The following is a 22103-nucleotide window of genomic DNA, read 5'->3' on the forward strand; positions in this document are numbered from 1 at the left end:
TGGCCTTTACCTTCTTTGGATACATTGGTTACATTGAGATATGATATTTCTTTGTACAGTTGTTACTATGATGATTAGATTTTGCCCTCTCGTATGGCTACTTGGGGTAGTCGGTGGGTTTTCCTTTTAGGCCAGACTGCCACCCTTTTCTACTTTTCTGTCACGGTTCCCTAGTGACGGAATCTCTAGCTCCTTTATGGACGCTATTTCTGTTTGTCTCCCATATTTGTTCCCTATTTTATTTTTCCTGCGATTTGATAGTTTGAAGTATGCACACGCCCTACAGACTCTATTGAACTTTACACAGATGATCCTAGATGTTTCATACCATGATCTGATCTCTCTCTATCACGGTGACGTTTCTAAGTCTTAATGTAAAAGGTCTCAATTCTCCCTGTAAGAGACACCTTACATTAAAATATTTCACTAACCAGAAAGTGGCGGTGGTAGCCATTCTGGAATCACATGTTCCATTGCACTCTCCCCCTCAGTTTACCAATAACTACCCAACATGCTATATCTCTTGTGGTGCTGGTAACACACATGACATAATGTGAGGGGGAGAGCAGGAGTATAATAGGGGCTGATGGCTCCTGATGTATGAGATGTTTGGAGGAGACTGGTCAGATCTCTGGGCTGGTAACACACAGTGACATGATGTGAGGGGGAGAGCAGGAGTATAATAGGTGCTGATGGCTCCTGATGTATGATATACACCAGAGAGTGTGGGAAGGAGACTTGTCAGATCTCTGGGCTGGTAACACACAGTGACATGTTGTGAGGGGGAGAGCAGGAGTATAATAGGGGCTGATGGCTCCTGATGTATGAGATACACCAGAGAGTGTGGTGAGGAGACTGGTCAGATCTCTGGGCTGGTAACACACAGTGACATGATGTGAGGGGGGAGAGCAGGAGTATAATAGGGGCTCATGGCTCCTGACTCCCTCACTGGGAAAATATATATTCCTCATTAGTTTGTACCGACAGAGGAGGGTGTAGGATAAGAGATTGCTGTAGTGACTGAGCAAGGAGAATATGTGACTCTTTTCTGTAATAAGTGTTTATTACTCACCTGTGCTGATATCTGTAGGGATCTCCTCCTCCTTACACTGCTGATCACCCCTCACATACGTCTCTTCTTCTCCCTCTGTATCTTCTGCCTTCAGATCAGTCACATACGTCTCTTCTTCTCCCTTTATATCTTCTGCCTTTATATCAGTCACATACGTCTCTTCTTTTCCCTCTGTATCTTCTATCTTAATGTCAGTGAGACATTCATCCTAAATAGCCCATAAAACAATATACATTAATAATAGTATATTAATAGTATAACAGTGTATAAGACACACACAACTCCTCTGCACATTATATAGTGACAGTCACTTTGTTATATTGGTGAGACCCTAAATCCCACCTACCTGATTCTCTTGTGGGGTCCTGTGATTCTCCTCTGTACAATCCTGGGAATACAGAGGACGGGGACATCTCTCTGGGGTATCTCTGTTACTGGGTCCATCTGTAGGAGACACACAGTGACTGAGTACAGTGTATATATGTGATTATCAGATGATGTGTGTATATAGGGGTCCCCATACCTGCTCTCCCCTGTACAATACATGACAGTCTACTCTTACCCAGTGATGTGAGGGGCCGGTGATTCTCCATCATCACGTACTTGTACAGACCCCTGTGTTCCTCTATATACTCCCCCTCCTGCATGGAGACATAGACAGTGACATCCTGACACCTTATAGGAACCTGACACACACAGTGATACAGTCATCACCCAGACACATCCCCCGGTGTTACTGTATAATGTCCCATTCGTCACCTCTCCAGTCATCACCCAGACACGTTCACTGGTGTTACTGTATAATGTCCCATTCCCAGCAGTCACCTCTCCAGTCATCACCCACACACATCCCCTGGTGTTACTGTATAATGCCCCATTCCCAGCAGTCACCTCTCCAGTCATCACCCAGACACGTCCCCTGGTGTTACTGTATAATGTCCCATTCCCAGCAGTCACCTCTCCAGTCATCACCCAGACACATCCCCTGGTGTTACTGTATAATATCCCATTCCCAGCAGTCACCTCTCCAGTCATCACCCAGTCACATCCCCTGGTGTTACTGTATAATGCCCCATTCCCAGCAGTCACCTCTCCAGTCATCACCCAGACACATCCCCTGGTGTTACTGTATAATGTCTCATTCCCAGCAGTCACCTCTCCAGTCATCACCCAGACACATCCCCTGGTGTTACTGTATAATGCCCCATTCCCAGCAGTCACCTCTCCAGTCATCACCCAGTCACATCCCCTGGTGTTACTGTATAATGGCCCTCATTCCGAGTTGATCGGTCGCAATGCGAATGTAGCAGAGTTACACACGCTAAGCCGCCGCCTACTGGGAGTGTATCTTAGCATCTTAAAAGTGCGACCGAAGTAATCGCAATATTGCGATCACAAACCTCGTAGCAGTTTTAGAGTAGCTTCAGACTTACTCTGCCTGTGCGATCAGTTCAGTGCTTGTCGTTCCTGGTTGACGTCACAAACACACCCAGCGTTCGCCCAGGCACTCCCACCGTTTCTCCGGCCACTGCTGCGTTTTTTCCGGAAACGGTAGCGTTTTCAGCCACACGCCCCTAAAACGCAGTGTTTCCGCCCAGTAACACCCATTTCCTGTCAATCACACTACGATCGCCGGAGCGAAGAAAAAGCCGTGAGTAAAAATACTTTCTTCATAGCAAAATACCTTGGCGCAGGCGCAGTGCGAACATTGCGCATGCGTACTAAGCGGAATTTCACTGCGATGCGATGGGAAAAAAAGAGCGAACAACTCGGAATGAGGGCCAATGTTCCATTCCCAGCAGTCACCTCTCCAGTCATCACCCAGACACACCCCCTGGTGTTACTGTAAAATGCCCCATTCCCAGCAGTCACCTCTCCAGTCACCATCCAGACACGTCCCCTGGTGTTACTGTATAATGCCCCATTCCCAGCAGTCACCTCTCCAGTCATCACCCAGACACATCCCCTGGTGTTACTGTATAATGTCCCATTCCCAGCAGTCACCTCTCCAGTCATCATCCAGACACATCCCCTGGTGTTACTGTATAATGTCCCATTCCCAGCAGTCACCTCTCCATTCAGCAGCTGAATGATCTTGTTGGTGAGTTCCTGGATCTTCTGGTCACTGTGTCTCTCATGTACCAGTGAGTGAGGTGGAGGCACCGTGATGGGGCTCTGGGACCTGCTCAGTCCTCCTGTCACACGAGGATGGCTGCTGGGTGTCTCACGCTCACCAGATGTCTTCTTCACACCTCTGTGAAATGGGGGAGACATAAATATCACTGTAAATACGCCCAGATCCCCTCACCTCCACAGTCATGTCCCTGTATTATTACTACAGATAATAGGCTTTTGGTACTTACCAGATAAATCCTTTTCTTTGAATCCACAGGGGGCACTAGAGTACTCTTGGGATATGGACGGTGCGATAGCAGGGATAGGCACATTTAAAAATGTAAATGTGTAACTCTCCTTCCCTCTCCATACTCCCAAGACGCCTTAGTGTTTTTTTGTTGAGCTAAATAGGAGCGACAGAGAGGATGAACAACGGAGAATTACATATAACATTATAACATAACGGACAACTAAAAAATTGACATGACAATAGATAACAATCACATTAACATTTGAACAAGTCGGTGAAAATGTGTTACCATAAGAACTACTGAACTTACCACCAGCCAGGAGAAACTGCTCTGGGTGGGTGTCCAGTGCCCCCTGTGGGTGCAATGAAAAGGATCTATCTGGTAAGTACCAAAATCATATTTTCTTTTTCATCCACTAGGGGTCACTGGAGTACTTTTGGGACGTACCAAAGCTTCCCTCTGGGGCGGGAGAGCTGTTTGGCACCTGTAACAGTAGACGGCCAAAGCTAGAAGCTGGTGCCGCAGAATTATCAATCTGTCAGTATGAAATAGCAGATACGGTGGCTTGCATGACAAGGCACCAAATTGTGCAACACACCTTGCTGAAGCTAAGGCTAGGAGAAACACAGTTTTCCAAGTTATAAACTTAACATCCACGTGTTGCAAGGGTTCAAAACTTGACTGAATAAACATGCAAAACCAGATTCAAGACCCATGGAGCTGTAGGTGGAATGAATGGAGGCTGAACTCTAAGGACACCTTGCAGGAAATTGTGAACTGTTGGCAAAAGAGCCAAATGCCTTTGAAAGAAAACTGACAAGGCAGAGACCTGCACCGTTAGTGTCGCGAAACGTAATCCTCCATCTAACCCCGTCTGTAAAAAGAGCAAAAGATGGGATAACGTGAAAGAAGATGTCGGAAATATCCTAGCTTCACACCAACCTATATAAGCTCGCCAAATCCTGTGATAATGAGCTGCTGAAACTGGCTTCCTAGCACGTAACATGGTTGGTATAACCAACTGTGGAATGCCCTCTCGTGTTGAGAGTGGTCTCAACAGCCACCCTGTAAAACGCAGCCACGCTAAATCGGGGTAAAGGAACGACCCCTGCTGTAGTAGGTCTAGACGTAGCAGAATCAGCCAGGGATCATCTGCGAGTAGACCATGAAGATCCGAGAACCACACTCTCCGAGGCCAACGAGGCGCCACTAGTATGACGGTCGTGGACTCTCGTTTGATCCACTTTAGCAACTGAGGAAGCAGCGGAAATGGAAATAGATACACGAGGCTGTACGGCCACGCTATGGTGAGAGCATTCACTGCCACTGTCTTTGGATCTCTTGTTCTGGACACATAACTGTCTGATGATTATGGCGAGAAGCCATTAGATCCACCTTTGGGTAACTCTACCGCTGGACTAACATCTGGTACACTTCTGGATGTAAGGCCCATTCTCCTGGAGGAAAATCCTGACTACTGAGATAATCTTCTTTCCAGTTGTGCAGTCCTGGTATGAAGACCACCAACAATATCACGTGGAGATGTTCGGCCCAATTGAGGATTCGAGCAACTTCTCGCATGGCCATGCGACTTCGAGTCCCTCCTTGTTTGTTGATGTATGCGACTTCTGTCGCGTTGTCCGACTGAACCTGAACAGTCTGAAACAAGAGCAAGTGAACTGCCTGACGCAGAGCGTTGTAAATTGCCCTGAGTTCCAGGACACTGATTGACAGTAATCTTTCTCGGTCTAAATATAGACCCTGAAACTGACAATGTTGGACTACTGCTCCCCAACCTTTGAGACTTGCGTCCAGCATCAGAATTATCCAATTCCAGGCTACAAACCTTTTTCCCGCAGTGAGATTGTGTATGTGGAGCCACAAGAGTATTGATACTCTGGCCCTGGATACAAGCGCACCATCTGATGAATTTGTAGACGAGAGCCGGATCACTATGCGAGAAGATCCAGTTGAACGGGACGTGAGTGAAATCTTCCGAACTGGAGTGTTTTGAAAGATGCCCCCATCTGTCTTAACAGTCGAATGCATAAATGCACCGAGACTGTCCGTGGTTTGAGCACTAGCAGTACTGGATGATGAATAGCATGTACTTTCTGTTATGGCAGGTAAATGCATTGATCCACCGTAATCAGAATCATTCCTAAAATTGAGTTCTTTGACACGGGACATGACTTGATTTTTTTTTTAAAGTTGACAATCCAACCGTACTGAACTAGTACACTGTACAACAGTAAGGCATGTTTATGAAGTATTTGTTGAGACGAAGCCTTGATGAGAAGGTCATCTAAGTACGGAACGATTAGCACTCCCAGGGATCTGAGATGAACTATCATCACAGACATCACCTTTGTGAATACCCGAGGCGCTTGTTGTACTGCAAACTTAAGTACGCCTGATGCGGTGGCCAAATTGGAATGTGTAAGTATGCATCCTTGAGATCCCGCAAAATCATGAATTGCTGTGGTTCTTGAATGTGTAGTAAGTAATGTACCGATTGAACCCCTTTAGGTTCCATATCTGTGTGACTGAGCCATCCGGCTTTGGTACTACAAAAAAAATTGGAATAAAACCCTTGACCTTGCTGGTGTACTGGAACCTGAACCAAAACTGCTGAATGTATGAGAGACTGATTAGCGGCCTGCAGACCTGCTCAAAAAACCGCATCGGTGGTAGACAATCAATCTCTATTTTGAAACCTTTGAAAACAAAATTGCGGATCCATCTGTCTGTGATGTCTGAAACCACGCAAAGTAAAACTTCTGAAGGTGTGCTCCCACAACTGAAGAGCCGAGATGGGCTGGAAGAACGTCATGCCACTGGCTCGTCAGCGGCCTTTGTGTCCTGACGACGGTTAGTGGTTTGTTGAAAACCACGTCCCTCTGCATGGTTGTTCCTCCAGCCCAGCATCGAAAGGACTGAGGTCTAAAAGATTTGAACGCTGGTCCAGCGCATTTCCTTTTAGGAACTGGTGCAGGCAATGGCAGGAAAACAGATTCTTCCCCTCCCCCGTTGACTGAGAATTCCATTTGTCCAATTCAGGACCAGATAACATCAGTGGAAGGCAACGCCTCTATTCCTCATTTTGACTCTGCCTCGGCCTGTCAAGAATTAAACCACAGCGTCTGTCGGGACGCAAGCCGAGAACAAACTTGTCCGACATCCAATGAAGCCGTACCTAAATACTCAACCAATTCACAAATGCGATCGGTAAGAAATATAAGCTGATCTGAGGAAAAACCTTGTTGTAGGCCTAACCTGAGCTGTTTCGCCATGCAACTACAGCCTTGTTAACCCAAACTCCAACTCAAACAGGTGTAAGCATCACCCCTGTTGCTGTATACATGGACTTTAGCATGGCCTCCAGCTTACTCTCCGAGGGGTCTTTAAGCGTAGCTGCACCTGGGACTGGAATAGTAAATTTTAGTGAAAGTTTAGAAACTGAAGACTCCACCGATGGTGATTTAGTTGTCATAGCCTGTGGGAAAAGATATTTAGACAGAAATCGTGTTGTCCCAGAAAAGTGTTTAACTGGATTTAGCCATGCTTCTATTAACTGCTTATTAAGAGATAGGAAAAACACACAGTCGCCCATAGTCTGCTAGCAATAAAACCTCATATGTTTCAGTACAACCTAGCAGCTGGCGTACCGCTCTAATGAGATCATCATAGCTCGGGCTATTAGTGACCTCACTATCTGACCCCTGACCCAATGCTGAGATATCAGACTGATTGAATCGTCAGAATGTAATTATGAGACAAACGATGACCATTCTTAGAAATTGAACTATACATGGACTTTGTAACCCAGCAAAGTTCTAGAAACATCCTGAGCCCACATTGGCTGCTCACACGGTTTTATCCGCGAATCAGACTTAGCCGCCTCCCTGTCTTTTCGTGCAGTGGACAACTCTGACTGCAAATCAGGCATTCTCACAGTTATCACAGACAAGCTGCTGTTTCTCATATTGTCATGCAGACAGACAATAATACAGTGAGACAACGTCCGCACAACTCAGTGATAATAACTGTAGTGTCTATAATACCGCGTGCACCGCACTGTCTTATAGAGGAAATCTATGATGGTCACTGTGCCACCTACTAAACACCCCTGCCCCCTCCAGTGGCCGTGTGTTGTAGGACTGACATATTGCTGTAGGAAGAAGCGGGAAGTAGGTGTGTAACCTTTGTGTGAAAATGGCGTCCCAGCATGTGGATCTGACTATAACCTATGTACCCCCAAAAGCACTTATAACCTAGGCCTAATAGCCTGTTATGTCCCTTATATCCCTGGCCACCATCCCTTATATTTAGGGGGAACCGCTGAACTAGGGACCGCCATGACCTCCCCCAATGCTTAAAGCAGTGAGCCGCGCCTAGCTTCTTCCACCCCATCCCCCCCACCCCGCATTGTATACCGTGCGCCAGCTATGAGTGACGGCACCCTGCAGCAGCCTCAGCTACCCACCGTGGTCTTTGCGCTGGTGGAAGCCGGAGAGCGGGTAGATGTGTAATGTGACGGGCGTCCAGCGGCGGCAGTGTGATCTGTCTGCTGCTGCGAGCCGTGCTGCCGGGAGCCGCTTCTCTGGAGCAGTGAGATGTAGCCTGACAGGTGCCCAGCGGCAGCATTATTTGGCCACTGCTGGAAGCCGCTTCCCACTTGTCTAGAGGGGCAGATTGTAGAGGCCAGCAGCAGCGCTGTTTGGAGCTGCGCTGCCGGGGAGCGGGCAGGTGTGGAGCGACACAGGCGCCCAGTGGCAGTATGTGTCTGACCGCTGGTGGGAGCCGGGAAGAGGGGGAGTCTGATCCAGTAAAGCTATACCTTAGTAAGCAGCTTGTGGAAAACACGTTCCCCGCACATGGAGGGGCGGCAGCAGGAGCTGACTGCCCCACTATCACAGCAACAAACAGGCCCAATGGGGTGGCGGCATAAGCTGACCACCCGCTCCTTACCTCAGTGTAATGGGGAGGCTCCGACGTGGCTTCTCTCTAAGCTCCGTCCAGCTCCTGCAGCCATGTCTGAATCAGCTAACGCTGATGAAAGTCTATAGCGGGTCTTCTCTGTCTAAGCACCAACAAGCCTTCGCTGCACAACAGCAGCACACACTCACGGACCCACGCTTCTTAATAAGCTGGGAAGGGAGTGTGATTGATACAAAAAAAAAATATTTAGAAAAATTAAAAGTAAACCCTGGAATGACTCCAGGATGCGACCTTCCCTGGTGAAGGCACAAAAAACACTGAGGCATCTTGGGAGTATGGAGGGGGGAAGAGGGTTACACATTTAAATATTTAAATGTGCCTATCCCTGCTATCGCACTGTCCATATCCCAAGAGTACTACAGTGCCCCCTAGTGGATGAAAAATAAATAAGTGATGTCACTGTGACACTCCCAGATCCCCTAACCTCCCCAGTCATGTCCCTGTATTATTACTATAGATACAAGTGATTTCACTGTGAAGCTCCCAGATCTCCTCACCTCGCCCTCACGTCCCTGTATTATTACTATAGATATGTGATGTTACTGTGATGCTCCCAGATCACCCTCACCTCCCCAGTCATGTCCCTGTATTATTACTATAGATACAAGTGATTTCACTGTGAAGCTCCCAGATCTCCTCACCTCGCCCTCACGTCCCTGTATTATTACTATAGATATGTGATGTTACTGTGATGCTCCCAGATCACTCACCTCCCCAGTCATGTCCCTGTATTATTACTACAGATATAAGTGACGTCACTATGACACCCCCAGATCCCCTCACCTCCCCAGTCATGTCCCTGTATTATTACTATAGCTATTAGTGATGTCACTGTGAAACTCCCAGATCCCCTCACTTCCCCAGTCATGTCCCTGTATTATTACTATAGATATTTGATGTCACTGTAACACTCCCAGACCCCCTCACCCCCCAGTCATGTCCCTGTATTATTATTATTATAATTATTATTTAAGAAATAAGTGATGTCACTATGATGCTCCCAGATCCCCTTACCTCTACAGTCATGTCCCTGTTTTATTAGTGGAGATATAAGTGATGTCACTGTGATGCTCTCAGATCCCCTCACCTTCCCAGTCATGTCCCTATATTCTTACTAGAGACATACGTGGTGTCAATGTGACGCTCCCAGATCCCCTTACCTCTCCAGTCACGTCCCTGTATTATTAGTAGAGATATGTGATGTCACTCTGATGCTCCCAGATCCCCTCACCTCCCCAGTCATGTCCCTATATTAATACTATAGATATAAGTGATGTCACTGTGACATTTCCAGATTCCCATACCTCCCCAGTCATGTCCCATTATTATTACTATAGATATAAGTGACGTCATTGTTATGCTCTCATATACCCTCACCTCTCCAGTCATGTCCCTGTATTATTTTTATAGATATGTGAAATCACTGTGACATTCCAAGATCCCCTCATTTCCCAGTCATGTCCCTTTATTATTACTATAGATGTAAGTGATGTCACTGATGTCCTCACCTTCCCAGTCATGTCCCTGTATTATTACTATAGATATTAGTGATGTCACTGTGACACTACCAGATCCCCTCACTTCCCCAGTCATGTCCCTGTAATATTACTATAGATATGTAATGTAACTGTAACACTCCCAGACCCCATCACCCCCCAGTCATGTCCCTGTATTATTATTATTATTAAACATATAAATGATGTCACTGTGATGTTCTCATATCCCCTCACCCCCCCAATCATGTCCCTGTATTATTACTATAGATATAAGTGATGTCACTGTGACTTTCCCAGACCTCCTCACCTCCCCATTCATGACCTTGTATAATTACTATAGCTATAAGTGATATCACTGTGATGTTCCCAGACCCCTTCACCCCCCAGTCATGTCCCTGAATTATTATTACAATTATAAATATAAGTAATGTCACTATGATGCTCCCAGATCCCCTCACCTCCCCAGTCATGTCCCTGTATTATTAGTATAGATATAAGTAATGTAAATCTGACGCTTCCCCATCCCCCTCACTTCCCCAGTCATGTCCCTTTATTATTGCTATAGATAAGTGATGTAACTGTGACGCTCCCAGACCACCTCACCTCCCCAGTCATGCCCCTGTATTATTACTATAGAAACATAGAATTTGACGGCAGATAAGAACCACTTGGCCCATCTAGTCTGCCCCTTTTTTTTAATCCTTTAGGTAATCTCAACCCTTTTTGAACCTTAATTCTTTGTAAGGATATCCTTATGTCTATCTCATGCATGTTTAAATTGCTCTACAGTCTTAGTCTCTACCACCTCTGATGGGAGACTATTCCACTTATCCACTACCCTTTCTGTGAAGTAATTTTTCCTTAAATTTCCCCTGAACTTTAAGGAAAAATTACTTATAGATATGAGTGATGTCACTGTGACATCATTACCACTCCCAATGTATAATAATAATAATAATAATAATAATACCAGGACACCACAAGCTGCTGTCCCTGTATAATAATAACCATACACAAAAACCTGCTCCCCCCGTATTATACTAATTACAACAGGACACCCCATTCTGCTCTCCCTTTACAGTAATAATAAAATGACACCACAGGCTGCTCCCTCTGCAAAATAATAATAATAATAATAATAATAATAATAATAGGACACAACAGGCTTTTCCCAATGTATAATAATAATAATAAAAATAAAAGGAAACCACAGGCTGCTTCTCCTGTATAATAATAATAATAATAACAACAACAGGACACCACAGGCCGCTCCCTTCTGTATACTAATAATAACAGGACACCACAGCCTGCTGCCCCTGTATAATAATAATAATAAGTGGACACCAATAGCTACTCCTTTATAATATTAATAATAGGACAACAAAGGCTGCTCCTCCTGTATAATAATAATAATAATAATAACAACAACAGGACACCACAGGCTACTCCCCCTATTGAAATAATAATAATTCTTCCTCTGTATAATATTAACAGGGCACCACAGGCTGCTCCTACTGTATAATAATAATAACTGAACACCACAGGCTGCTCCCTCTGTATAACAATAACAGGACACGACAGGCTGCTCCTCCTGTATAATAATAATAATAACAGGACACCACAGGCTGCTCCCTCTGTATAACAATAACAGGACACGACAGGCTGCTCCTCCTGTATAATAATAATATCAGGACACCACAGGCTGCTCCCTCTGTATAACAACAGGACACGACAGGCTGCTCCTCCTGTATAATTATAATAACATCAGGACACCACAGGCTGCTCCACCTGTAGAGCAGGATGCCATAGGCTGCTCCTCCTGTCTATTATGACAACACATGATGCTACCCCTGTATATTATTGCAACACAGGCTGCTCCCCCTGTATATTATGACAACACAGGCCACTCCCCCTGTATACTATGACAGCACAAGATGTTACCCCTGTATATTATGACAACACAGGCTGCTCCCCCTGTATATTATGACAACACAGGCCACTCCCCCTGTATACTATGACAACACAGGCCACTCCCCCTGTATACTATGACAACACAGGCCACTCTCCTGTATACTATGACAGCAGAGGATGCTACCTCTGTATACTATGACAACACAGGCCACTCCTCCTGTATACTATGACAACACAGGATGCTACCCCTGTATATTATGACAACACAGGCCGCTCCCCCTGTATACTATGACAGCACAGGATGCTATCCCTGTATATTATGACAACACAGGATGCTCCTCCTGTATATTATGACAACACAGGTTGCTCCTCCTGTATAATATGACAACACAGGTCGCTCCCCCTGTACAGCACAATGCCACAGGACACAACACCTGTAATGTCCCGGGTATAGAATTACGGTAAGGGTGGGTTCTGCGCCACCTGTATTACGGTAACAGCGGGGTCTGCGCCACATGTATTACTGTAATGGCGGGGTCTGCGCCACCTGTATTACGGTAACGGCGGGGTCTGCGTCACCTGTATTACGGTAACAGCGGGGTCTGCGCCACATGTATTACTGTAATGGCGGGGTCTGCGCCACCTGTATTACGGTAACGGCGGGGTCTGCGTCACCTGCATTACGGTAACGGCGGGGTCTGCACCACCTGTATTACGGTAACGGCGGGGTCTGCGCAACCTGTATTACAGTAATGGCGGGGTCTGCGCCACCTGTATTACGGTAACGGCTGTGTCTGCGCCAACTCTATTACGGTAACGGTGGGTATGCGCCACCTGTATTACGGTAACGGCGGGATCTGCGCGACATGTATTACGGTAATGGCGGGATCTGCGACACCTGTATTACGGTAACGGCGGGGTCTGCGCGACCTGTATTACGGTAACGGCGGGGTCTGCGTCACCTGTATTACGGTAACGGCGGGGTCTGCGCCCCCTGTATTACGGTAACGGCGGGGTCTGTGCCACCTGTATTACGGTAACAGCAGGGTCTGCGCCACCTGTATTACGGTAACGGCGGGGTCTGCTCCACCTGTATCACGGTAACGGCGGGGTCTGCGCCACCTGTATTACGGTAACAGCAGGGTCTGCGCCACCTGTATTACGGTAACGGCGGGGTCTGCGCCACCTGTATTACGGTAACGGCGGGGTCTGCGCCACCTGTATTACGGTAACGGCGGGGTCTGCGCCACCTGTATTACAGTAACAGGACACTAGAGTGTCAGCCATCTGTACAGGGATAATGCAGCACCAGAGGCTGCTCCAGCTGCACTATAACAAGGCACCAGAGGCTGCTCCCCCTGTAGTACAGAACCTGACACCAGAGCTGCTCAGCCTATAGAATAATAATAATAATATCATTACCTGCTGCCAGACACAGCAATGGCTGCTCTCTGCTCCTGCTGCCTTGTGGGAATGATAGAAGGAAGGCGGAGCTCAGACCAGGGGAAAATGGCCGCCGCTCCTGACGTCACTACACGGCCAGGAAACCTATTGCTGCTGCCGGACTGGTCTACAAGAAAATGGCCGCCGGCCTCCTGCACTGAGGACATGTATGTTAATATTCATTAGCAGAGAGCGGGGCTGTGGGCGGGTTGAAGGAGGGGAGAGGCCAGTAACCAATAAGCAGCCTGTGCCAATCATGCCCTACTTCCGGACTGTGCGTTCCAGCTTACTTCCGTATTGTGCGGTCCACATACAGGAAGTGAGTTTTCATCGACTGTTGCAGCCACCCAGTGTCCGTGGAGATCAGGTAATGGCGTCTTACTATACAGGGGGAGCAGCCTGTGGTGTCCTGTTATTATTATACAGGGGGAGTAGCCTGTGGTGTCCTGTTATTAATATTATACAGGGAAGCAGCCTGTGGTGTCCTGTTATTATTACTATACAGGGGGTAGATGCTAGAATCAAGTGGGCTAAGGGACCTTTTCCATTTGGGGGAGGAGCTACGACAGCGGGATAGTTCCTCTACTGTCCACGCCACCAACTATTACCTTTAGTAATTTCGGGTACCCTGTTCGCCCGTAGCTCCTCCCCTGGCGACGTAGATATAGAACCAACCCTATACAGGGGGAGCAGTCTGTGGTGTCCTGTTATTATTACTATACAGGGGGAGCAGCCTGTGGTGTCCTGTTGTTATTATTATTATTATTATTATACAGGGGGAGCGGCCTAAGGTGTCCTGTTGTTGTTGTTGTTATTATTATACAGGGGGAGCAGCATGTGGTGCCCTGTTATTATTATACAGAGGGAGCGGCCTGTGGTGTCCTGTTGTTATTATTATACAGAGGGAGCAGCCTGTGGTGTCCTGTTATTATTATTATTATTATTATTATTATTATTATAATACAGGGGGAGCGGCCTAAGGTGTCCTGTTGTTGTTATTATTATTATTATTATACAGAGGGAGCAGCCTGTGGTGTCCTGTTATTGTTATTATACAGGGGGAGCAGCCTGTGGTGTCCTGTTGTTATTATTTTTATACATGGGGAGTGGCCTGTGGTGCCCTGTTGTTATTACTGTTATACAGAGGGAGCAGATGTTTGTGTACGGTTATTATTATACAGGAACAGCAGCTTGTGGTGTCCTGGTGTTATTATTATACATTGTGAGTGGTGGTGATGTCCTACAGTACTGGATGAATGGCCTGAGGTGTCCTGCTTTTAAAGACATCTGTTATTATTATTATTTTTATACTGGGGTGCAGCCTTTAGTGTCATTATTATAAAATGTATTAAATGTAATTGTGGGGATTGAAAATATTGCTCAGTATGAAGCAAATGTATATCACACACCTGGGAGTGTCACAGTGACATCACTTATATCTATAGTTATAATACAGGTACATGACTGGGGAGGTGAGGGGGATCTGGGAGCGTCACAGTGGCATCACTTATATCTATAGTAATAATACAGAGACATGACTGGGGAGGTGAGGGGATCTGGGAGCGTCACAGTGGCATTACTTATATCTGTAGTAATAATACAGAGACAAGACTGGGGAGGTGAGAGGATCTGCGGTTGTCACAGTGAGATCACTTATATCTATAGTAATAATATAGGGACATGACTGACGAGGTGAGGGGATCTCGGAGCGTCACAGTGACATCACATATCTTTAGTAATGTAACTCCTCCTTACCTGGGTGTACAGTGTATATGTGCAATGTGCCTCCACCCAAGCTATGTAGAGCCCAATACTCTAATCGCTTAGGAAATAACCTACCCCTGCCTATAACATTAGTATGTGATGTAAGCAGATAGGACTATGCACATTTACCTATCGTACCTTTCCTTTGTGATTTCAGGCTCTTCCACAGATACGGAGACAGTTCCACCCTTAAGTATACTAGTTTTAATATGTAAGAAGTTATAGGCCACCTTATACAGTTATATCATATAATACTCAAACCATGAACCGTTCTTCTAATATACCCCACCTATACATAATAATATACCCCACCTATACATAATAATATACCCCACCTATACATAATAATATACTCCACCTATACATAATAATATACCCCACCTATACATAATAATATACCCCACCTATACATAATAATATACCCCACCTATACATAAGGTAATGCATGCAATACAGAGCATACGATTCCATAAGAAAGTTGTGGGGCTGCGTTTGAAAAACCACCCGGGTTCTCTTACTATAATCGTGCACGGTTGGGGCCCTTTCGTGTCTGTGTATAAGAAGTACTGTGGGTTATATGGGTATACACTTGGAGCAATTGTCCTCATGATTGTTGAGCAATGCCTACTTTACGGCAATGAATAGCATGGTTTCCATGGAAGTTCTAATTGTAGCGCTCCTAGACAACCTGAAACAGGAAGGTAGTACGTGGAGCTCTCCACCCTGGAATCCCTGACACCCGTGGTCTACTCGTTACATATAGTGGGGTGATGATCTGTGTTACCTGTCCCAGTATAAGCATAGCCCCACTGTAGATCCATGGGTGTGGCTCCAGAACATACAGAAGTCCCGGTTATTGGGACCTGTCTCTGATAGGTAAGGGGTGCTTAGTCTCTGTAATGTATAATTTCCAAGTTTAGGTGACCCTGCGCCCTCTCCGAGCTGCTTTCATCATTATACACCCCGCACTCTATGACTGCTACCCTGCTGGTCATTATCTAATGGATATGGAGTCTCTAGAGGTGCTATTTATACTCCTCAGATCCACCGATGCTGCTGGTCCCTGTGCTAGGTGTGGTACTTTAATAGTTAAAGGATGATAGGGAAGTATGCAGATTAGCAGGATTTATATGGGGGCATCCTGCACTTACAGTGATAGTGTGCCCGGTCTGGACCTCCCCCCGACTCCGCCTCCACCAACAACCGGGCTCTTCCTGTCTTCCTGCGGGTTGGATGGGATGAGGTGCACAGCTCTGCCTCGGGGGGAGGGGGGGAACTGTCTGCTACTGCTGGACTCCTGGTAGCTGCTGCCCGAACTGCGATCTCCTTCCATGTACTAGCCTGCCCCGCCAGCGCTCCGCCTCCCAGCACTCTCGGTGACAACCAGGCAACGGGACGTCCCTGCTCGGCGTCCACCAGGGGAAATTAACACAGCGCTTCTCACCCACAGCGGAAGACATCCAATTCCTTTCCCTCACAGGGGCTCTCTCACTCGCAGGGAACCGCCTTCCTGTAAGCTCCCTTGTCTCAGCCGCCAGCCTTTTTCTCTCCCCTTAGTCAGCCCACCAACAAAACCGCCACTACACGCGCCCAGCCACCTCTCTCAGCACACGGGACCTCTGGAAGCTTCTCCGTGATCTCCCCCGCACTGCGCGCTTACCAGAGTCCCCTCACCTTCAGCAGGCACAGAATAATAACATGCATAAACACTATACATTATTGGATCACTAGAAAGATCCAAGTTATTATCACATATATGGTATACATCAGTTGGCAGCATCTCTATTACCTTATAGATCTACACATTCATTAATTGATTTGCCCCCTCATAGTGTCCCAAGGCCTTCAAATGACTAGAGTACTACAGTAATAATACAGGGACATGACTGGGGAGGTGAGGGGATCTGGGAGCATCACAATAACGTCACTTCTATCTATAGTAATAATGCAGGGACATAACTGGGGAGGTGAGGGCTCTGGGAGCATCACAGTGACATCACTTATATCTATAGTAATAATACAGGGACATGACTCGGGAGGTGAGGGGATCTGGGAGCGTCACAATAACGTCACTTCTATCTATAGTAATAATACAGGGACATGACTGGGGTCTGAGGAGACTTGGGAGTACAGTAACACCAGGATATGTGTCTGGGTGATGACTGGAGAGGTGACTGCTGGGAATGGGACATAATACAGTAACACCAGGGGATGTGTCTGGGTGATGACTGTATCACTGTGTGTGTCAGGTTCCTATAAGACAGAGCTGGCCAAACTAGTCCTCGAGATCTACCAACAGTTCACATTTTCCAGACCACCTAGCTGGTGCACAGGTGTAGTCATTACTAATTAAGATGTGCTGAATTCATTCCTAACTGACAATTCTACAGATCTCCAGGAGGCCTGGAAAACATGAACTGTTGGTAGATCTCGAGGACCGGTTTGGCCAGCCCTGCTATAAGGTGTCAGGATGTCACTGTCTATGTCTCCATGCAGGAGGAGGAGTATATAGAGGAACACAGGGGTCTGTATGAGGACGTGATGATGGAGAATCACCGGCCCCTCACATCACTGGGTAAGAGAAGACTGTCATGTATTGTACAGGGAAGAGCAGGTATGGGGGCCCCTATATACACAAATCATCTGATAATCACATATATACATTGTACTCAGTCACTGTGTGTCTCCTACAGATGGGCCCAGTAACAGAGATACCCCAGAGAGATGTCCCCGTCCTCTGTATTCCCAGGATTGTACAGAGGAGAATCACAGGATCCCACAGGAGGATCAGGTAGGTGGGCTATAGGTTCTCCCCAATAAACCTAAGTGACTGTCACTATATGATCTGTAGAGGATTTGTGTGTCTTATACACTGATATTATACTGTTTCACCTCAGTTTAATCAAACAGTATGCAAATGTCATTGTATTTTTTGGGTTATTTAGGTAGAACGTCTTTCTCGTATAAAGGCAGAAGATATAGAGGAAGAAGAAGAAACGTATGTGACTGATATTAAGGTAGAAGATACAGAGGGAGAAGAAGAGACGTATGTGACTTATATGAAGACAGAAGATATAGAGGGAGAAGAAGAGACGTATGTGACTGATATAAAGGCAGAAGATATAGAGGGAGAAGAAGAGACGTATGTGACTGATATAAAGGCAGAAGATATAGAGGGAGAAGAAGAGACGTATGTGACTGATATAAAGGCAGAAGATATAGAGGGAGAAGAAGAGACGTATGTGACTGATATAAAGGCAGAAAGTATAGAGGGAGAAGAAGAAACGTATGTGAGGGGTGATCAGCAGTGTAAGGAGGAGGAGATCCCTACAGATATCAGCACAGGTGAGTAATAAACACTTATTACAGATAAGAGTCACATATTCTCCTTGCTCAGTCACTACAGCAATCTCTTATACTACACCCTCCTCTGTCAGTACAAACTAATGAGGAATATGTATTTTCCCAGTGGGGGAGTCAGGAGCCATCAGCCCCTATTATACTCCTGCTCGCCCCCTCACATCATGTCACTGTGTGTTACCAGCCCAGAGATCTGACCAGTCTCCTCCCCACACTCTCTGGTGTATCTCATACATCAGGAGCCATCAGCCCCTATTATAGTCCTGCTCTCTCCCTCTCACATCATGTCACTATGTTACCAGCCCAGAGATCTGACCAGTCTCCTCCCCACACTCTCTGGTGTATCTCATACATTAGGAGCCATCAGCCCCTATTATACTCCTGCTCTCCTCCTCACATCATGTCACTGTGTGTTACCAGCCCAGAGATCTGAGCAGTCTCTTCCCCACACTCTCTGGTGTATCTCATACATCAGGAGCCATCAGCCTCTATTATTCTCCTTCTCTCCCCCTCACATCATGTCACTGTGTGGTACCAGCCCAGAGATCTGACCAGTCTCCTCCCCACACTCTCTGGTGTATCTCATACATCAGGACCCATCAGTCCCTATTATTCTCCTGCTCTCCCCCTCACATCATGTCACTGTGTGTTACCAGCCCAGAGATCTGACCAGTCTCTTCCCCACACTCTCTGGTGTATCTCATACATCAGGAGACATCAGCCCCTATTATTCTCCTGCTCTCCCCTCACATCATGTCACTGTGTTACCAGCCCAGAGATCTGACCAGTCTCTTCCCCACACTCTCTGGTGTATCTCATACATCAGGAGCCATCAGCACCTTTTATACTCCTGCTCTCCCCTCACATCATGTCACTGTGTGTTACCAGCCCAGAGATCTGACCAGTCTCCTCCTCACACTCTCTGGTGTATCTCATACATCAGGAGCCATCAGCCCCTATTATACTTCTGCTCTCCTCCTCACATCATGTCACTGTGTGTTACCAGCCCAGAGATCTGAGCAGTCTCTTCCCCACACTCTCTGGTGTATCTCATACATCAGGACCCATCAGTCCCTATTATTCTCCTGCTCTCCCCCTCACATCATGTCACTGTGTGTTACCAGCCCAGAGATCTGACCAGTCTCCTCCCCACACTCTCTGATGTATCTCATACATCAGGATCCATCAGCCCCTGTTATACTCCTGCTCTCCCCCTCACATCATGTCACTGTGTGTTACCAGCCCAGAGTTCTGACCAGTCTCCTCCCCACACTCTCTGATGTATCTCATACATCAGGATCCATCAGCCCCTGTTATACTCCTGCTCTCCCCCTCACATCATGTCACTGTGTGTTACCAGCCCAGATATCTGACCAGTCTCCTCCCCACACTCTCTGGTGTATCTCATACATCAGGAGCCATCAGCCCCTATTATACTCCTGCTCTCCCCCTCACATCATGTCACTGTGTGTTACCAGCCCAGAGATCTGAACAGTCTCTTCCCCACACTCTCTGGTGTATCTCATACATCAGGAGACATCAGCCCCTATTATTCTCCTGCTCTCCCCTCACATCATGTCACTGTGTTACCAGCCCAGAGATCTGACCAGTCTCTTCCCCACACTCTCTGGTGTATCTCATACATCAGGAGCCATCAGCACCTTTTATACTCCTGCTCTCCTCCTCACATCATGTCACTGTGTGTTACCAGCCCAGAGATCTGACCAGTCTCCTCCTCACACTCTCTGGTGTATCTCATACATCAGGAGCCATCAGCCCCTATTATACTCCTGCTCTCCCCTCACATCATGTCACTGTGTGTTACCAGCCCAGAGATCTGACCAGTCTCCTCCCCACACTCTCTGGTGTATCTCATACATCAGGAGCCATCAGCCCCTATTATACTCCTGCTCTCCCCCTCACATCATGTCACTGTGTGTTACCAGCCCAGAGATCTGACCAGTCTCCTCCCCACACTCTCTGGTGTATCTCATACATCAGGAGCCATCAGCCCCTATTATACTCCTGCTCTCCCCCTCACATCATGTCACTGTGTGTTACCAGCCCAGAGATCTGACCAGTCTCCTCCCCACACTCTCTGGTGTATCTCATACATCAGGAGCCATCAGCCCCTATTATACTCCTGCTCTCCCCTCACATCATGTCACTTGTGTTACCAGCCCAGAGATCTGACCAGTCTCCTCCCACACTATCTGGTGTATCTCATACATCAGGACCCATCAGCCCCTATTATACTCCTGCTCTCCCCTCACATCATGTCACTTGTGTTACCAGCCCAGAGATCTGACCAGTCTCTTCCCCACACTCTCTGGTGTATCTCGTACATCAGGAGACATCAGCCTCTATTATACTCCTGCTCTCCCCTCACATCATGTCACTGTGTTACCAGCCCAGAGATCTGACCAGTCTTCTCCCCACACTCTCTGGTGTATCTCGTACATCAGGAGCCATCAGCCCCTATTATACTCCTGCTCTCCCCCTCACATCATGTCACTGTGTTACCAGCCCAGAGATCTGACCAGTCTCTTCCCCACACTCTCTGGTGTATCTCGTACATCAGGAGCCATCAGCCCCTATTATACTCCTGCTCTCCCCCTCACATCATGTCACTGTGTGTTACCAGCCCAGAGATCTGACCAGTCTCCTCCCACACTCTCTGGTGTATCTCATACATCAGGAGCCATCAGCCTCTATTATTCTCCTTCTCTCCCCCTCACATCATGTCACTGTGTTACCAGCCCAGAGATCTGACCAGTCTCCTCCCCACACTCTCTGGTGTATCTTATACATCAGGAGACATCAGCCCCTATTATACTCCTGCTCTCCCCTCACATCATGTCACTGTGTGTTACCAGCCCAGAGTTCCGACCAGTCTCCTCCCCACTCTCTCTGGTGTATCTCATACATCAGCAGCCATCAGCCCCTATTATACTCCTGCTCTCCTCCTCACATCATGTCACTGTGTGTTACCATCCCAGAGATCTGACCAGTCTCCTCCCCACACTCTCTGGTGTATCTAATACATCAGGAGACATCAGCACCTATTATACTCCTGCTCTCCCCTCACATCATGTCACTGTGTGTTACCAGCCCAGAGATCTGACCAGTCTCCTCCCCACACTCTCTGGTGTATCTCATACATCAGGAGCCATCAGCCCCTATTATACTCCTGCTCTCCCCCTCACATCATGTCACTGTGTGTTACCAGCCCAGAGATCTGACCAGTCTCCTCCCACACTCTCTGGTGTATCTCATACATCAGGAGCCATCAGCCTCTATTATTCTCCTTCTCTCCCCCTCACATCATGTCACTGTGTGGTACCTATGTTTTCACCTGCAGGGTTCACAGTAGTATCCACAGGATATACATTGGGATATGAGGTATCGTCAGCGGATTGGCAGTAATGATCAAAAGGTTTCGGCCTCCCAGAATGCAACAGGCCAGTCTCCTATATCCCGCCTCCTGGCTCAGGGAATTCAGTTTTCTCTGACGTCCTAGTGGATGCTGGGACTTCCGTAAGGACCATGGGGAATAGCGGCTCCGCAGGAGACTGGGCACAAAGTAAAAGCTTTAGGACTAGCTGGTGTGCACTGGCTCCTCCCCCTATGACCCTCCTCCAAGCCTCAGTTAAGATTTTGTGCCCGGCCGAGAAGGGTGCAATCTAGGTG

The 22103-nt window shown here is 47.1% G+C and overlaps 2 protein-coding genes across 2 annotated transcripts in view; one reads left to right on the forward strand and one right to left on the reverse strand.

The window, feature by feature from the left end:
• LOC134983230 (oocyte zinc finger protein XlCOF6-like) overlaps positions 1–13309 on the reverse strand; it is a 74350-nt gene extending 61041 nt beyond the window's left edge. The window contains exons 1-5 of the mRNA XM_063948965.1: positions 13269–13309; positions 3143–3326; positions 1635–1713; positions 1419–1516; positions 1073–1280 (exon numbers count right to left, since the gene is read on the reverse strand). Of these exons, the coding sequence (XP_063805035.1) occupies positions 1073–1280; positions 1419–1516; positions 1635–1668 (340 nt within the window). The 5' untranslated portion in view covers positions 1669–1713; positions 3143–3326; positions 13269–13309. The remainder of the gene's footprint in view (positions 1–1072; positions 1281–1418; positions 1517–1634; positions 1714–3142; positions 3327–13268) is intronic.
• Positions 1–22103, forward strand: part of LOC134983231 (zinc finger protein 271-like) — a 195900-nt gene that overhangs the window by 144512 nt on the left and 29285 nt on the right. The gene's annotated exons all lie outside the window — the stretch shown is intronic.

Source organism: Pseudophryne corroboree (assembly GCF_028390025.1).
Source record: "Pseudophryne corroboree isolate aPseCor3 chromosome 3 unlocalized genomic scaffold, aPseCor3.hap2 SUPER_3_unloc_10, whole genome shotgun sequence".
In the NCBI taxonomy this organism is placed as follows: domain Eukaryota; kingdom Metazoa; phylum Chordata; class Amphibia; order Anura; family Myobatrachidae; genus Pseudophryne; species Pseudophryne corroboree.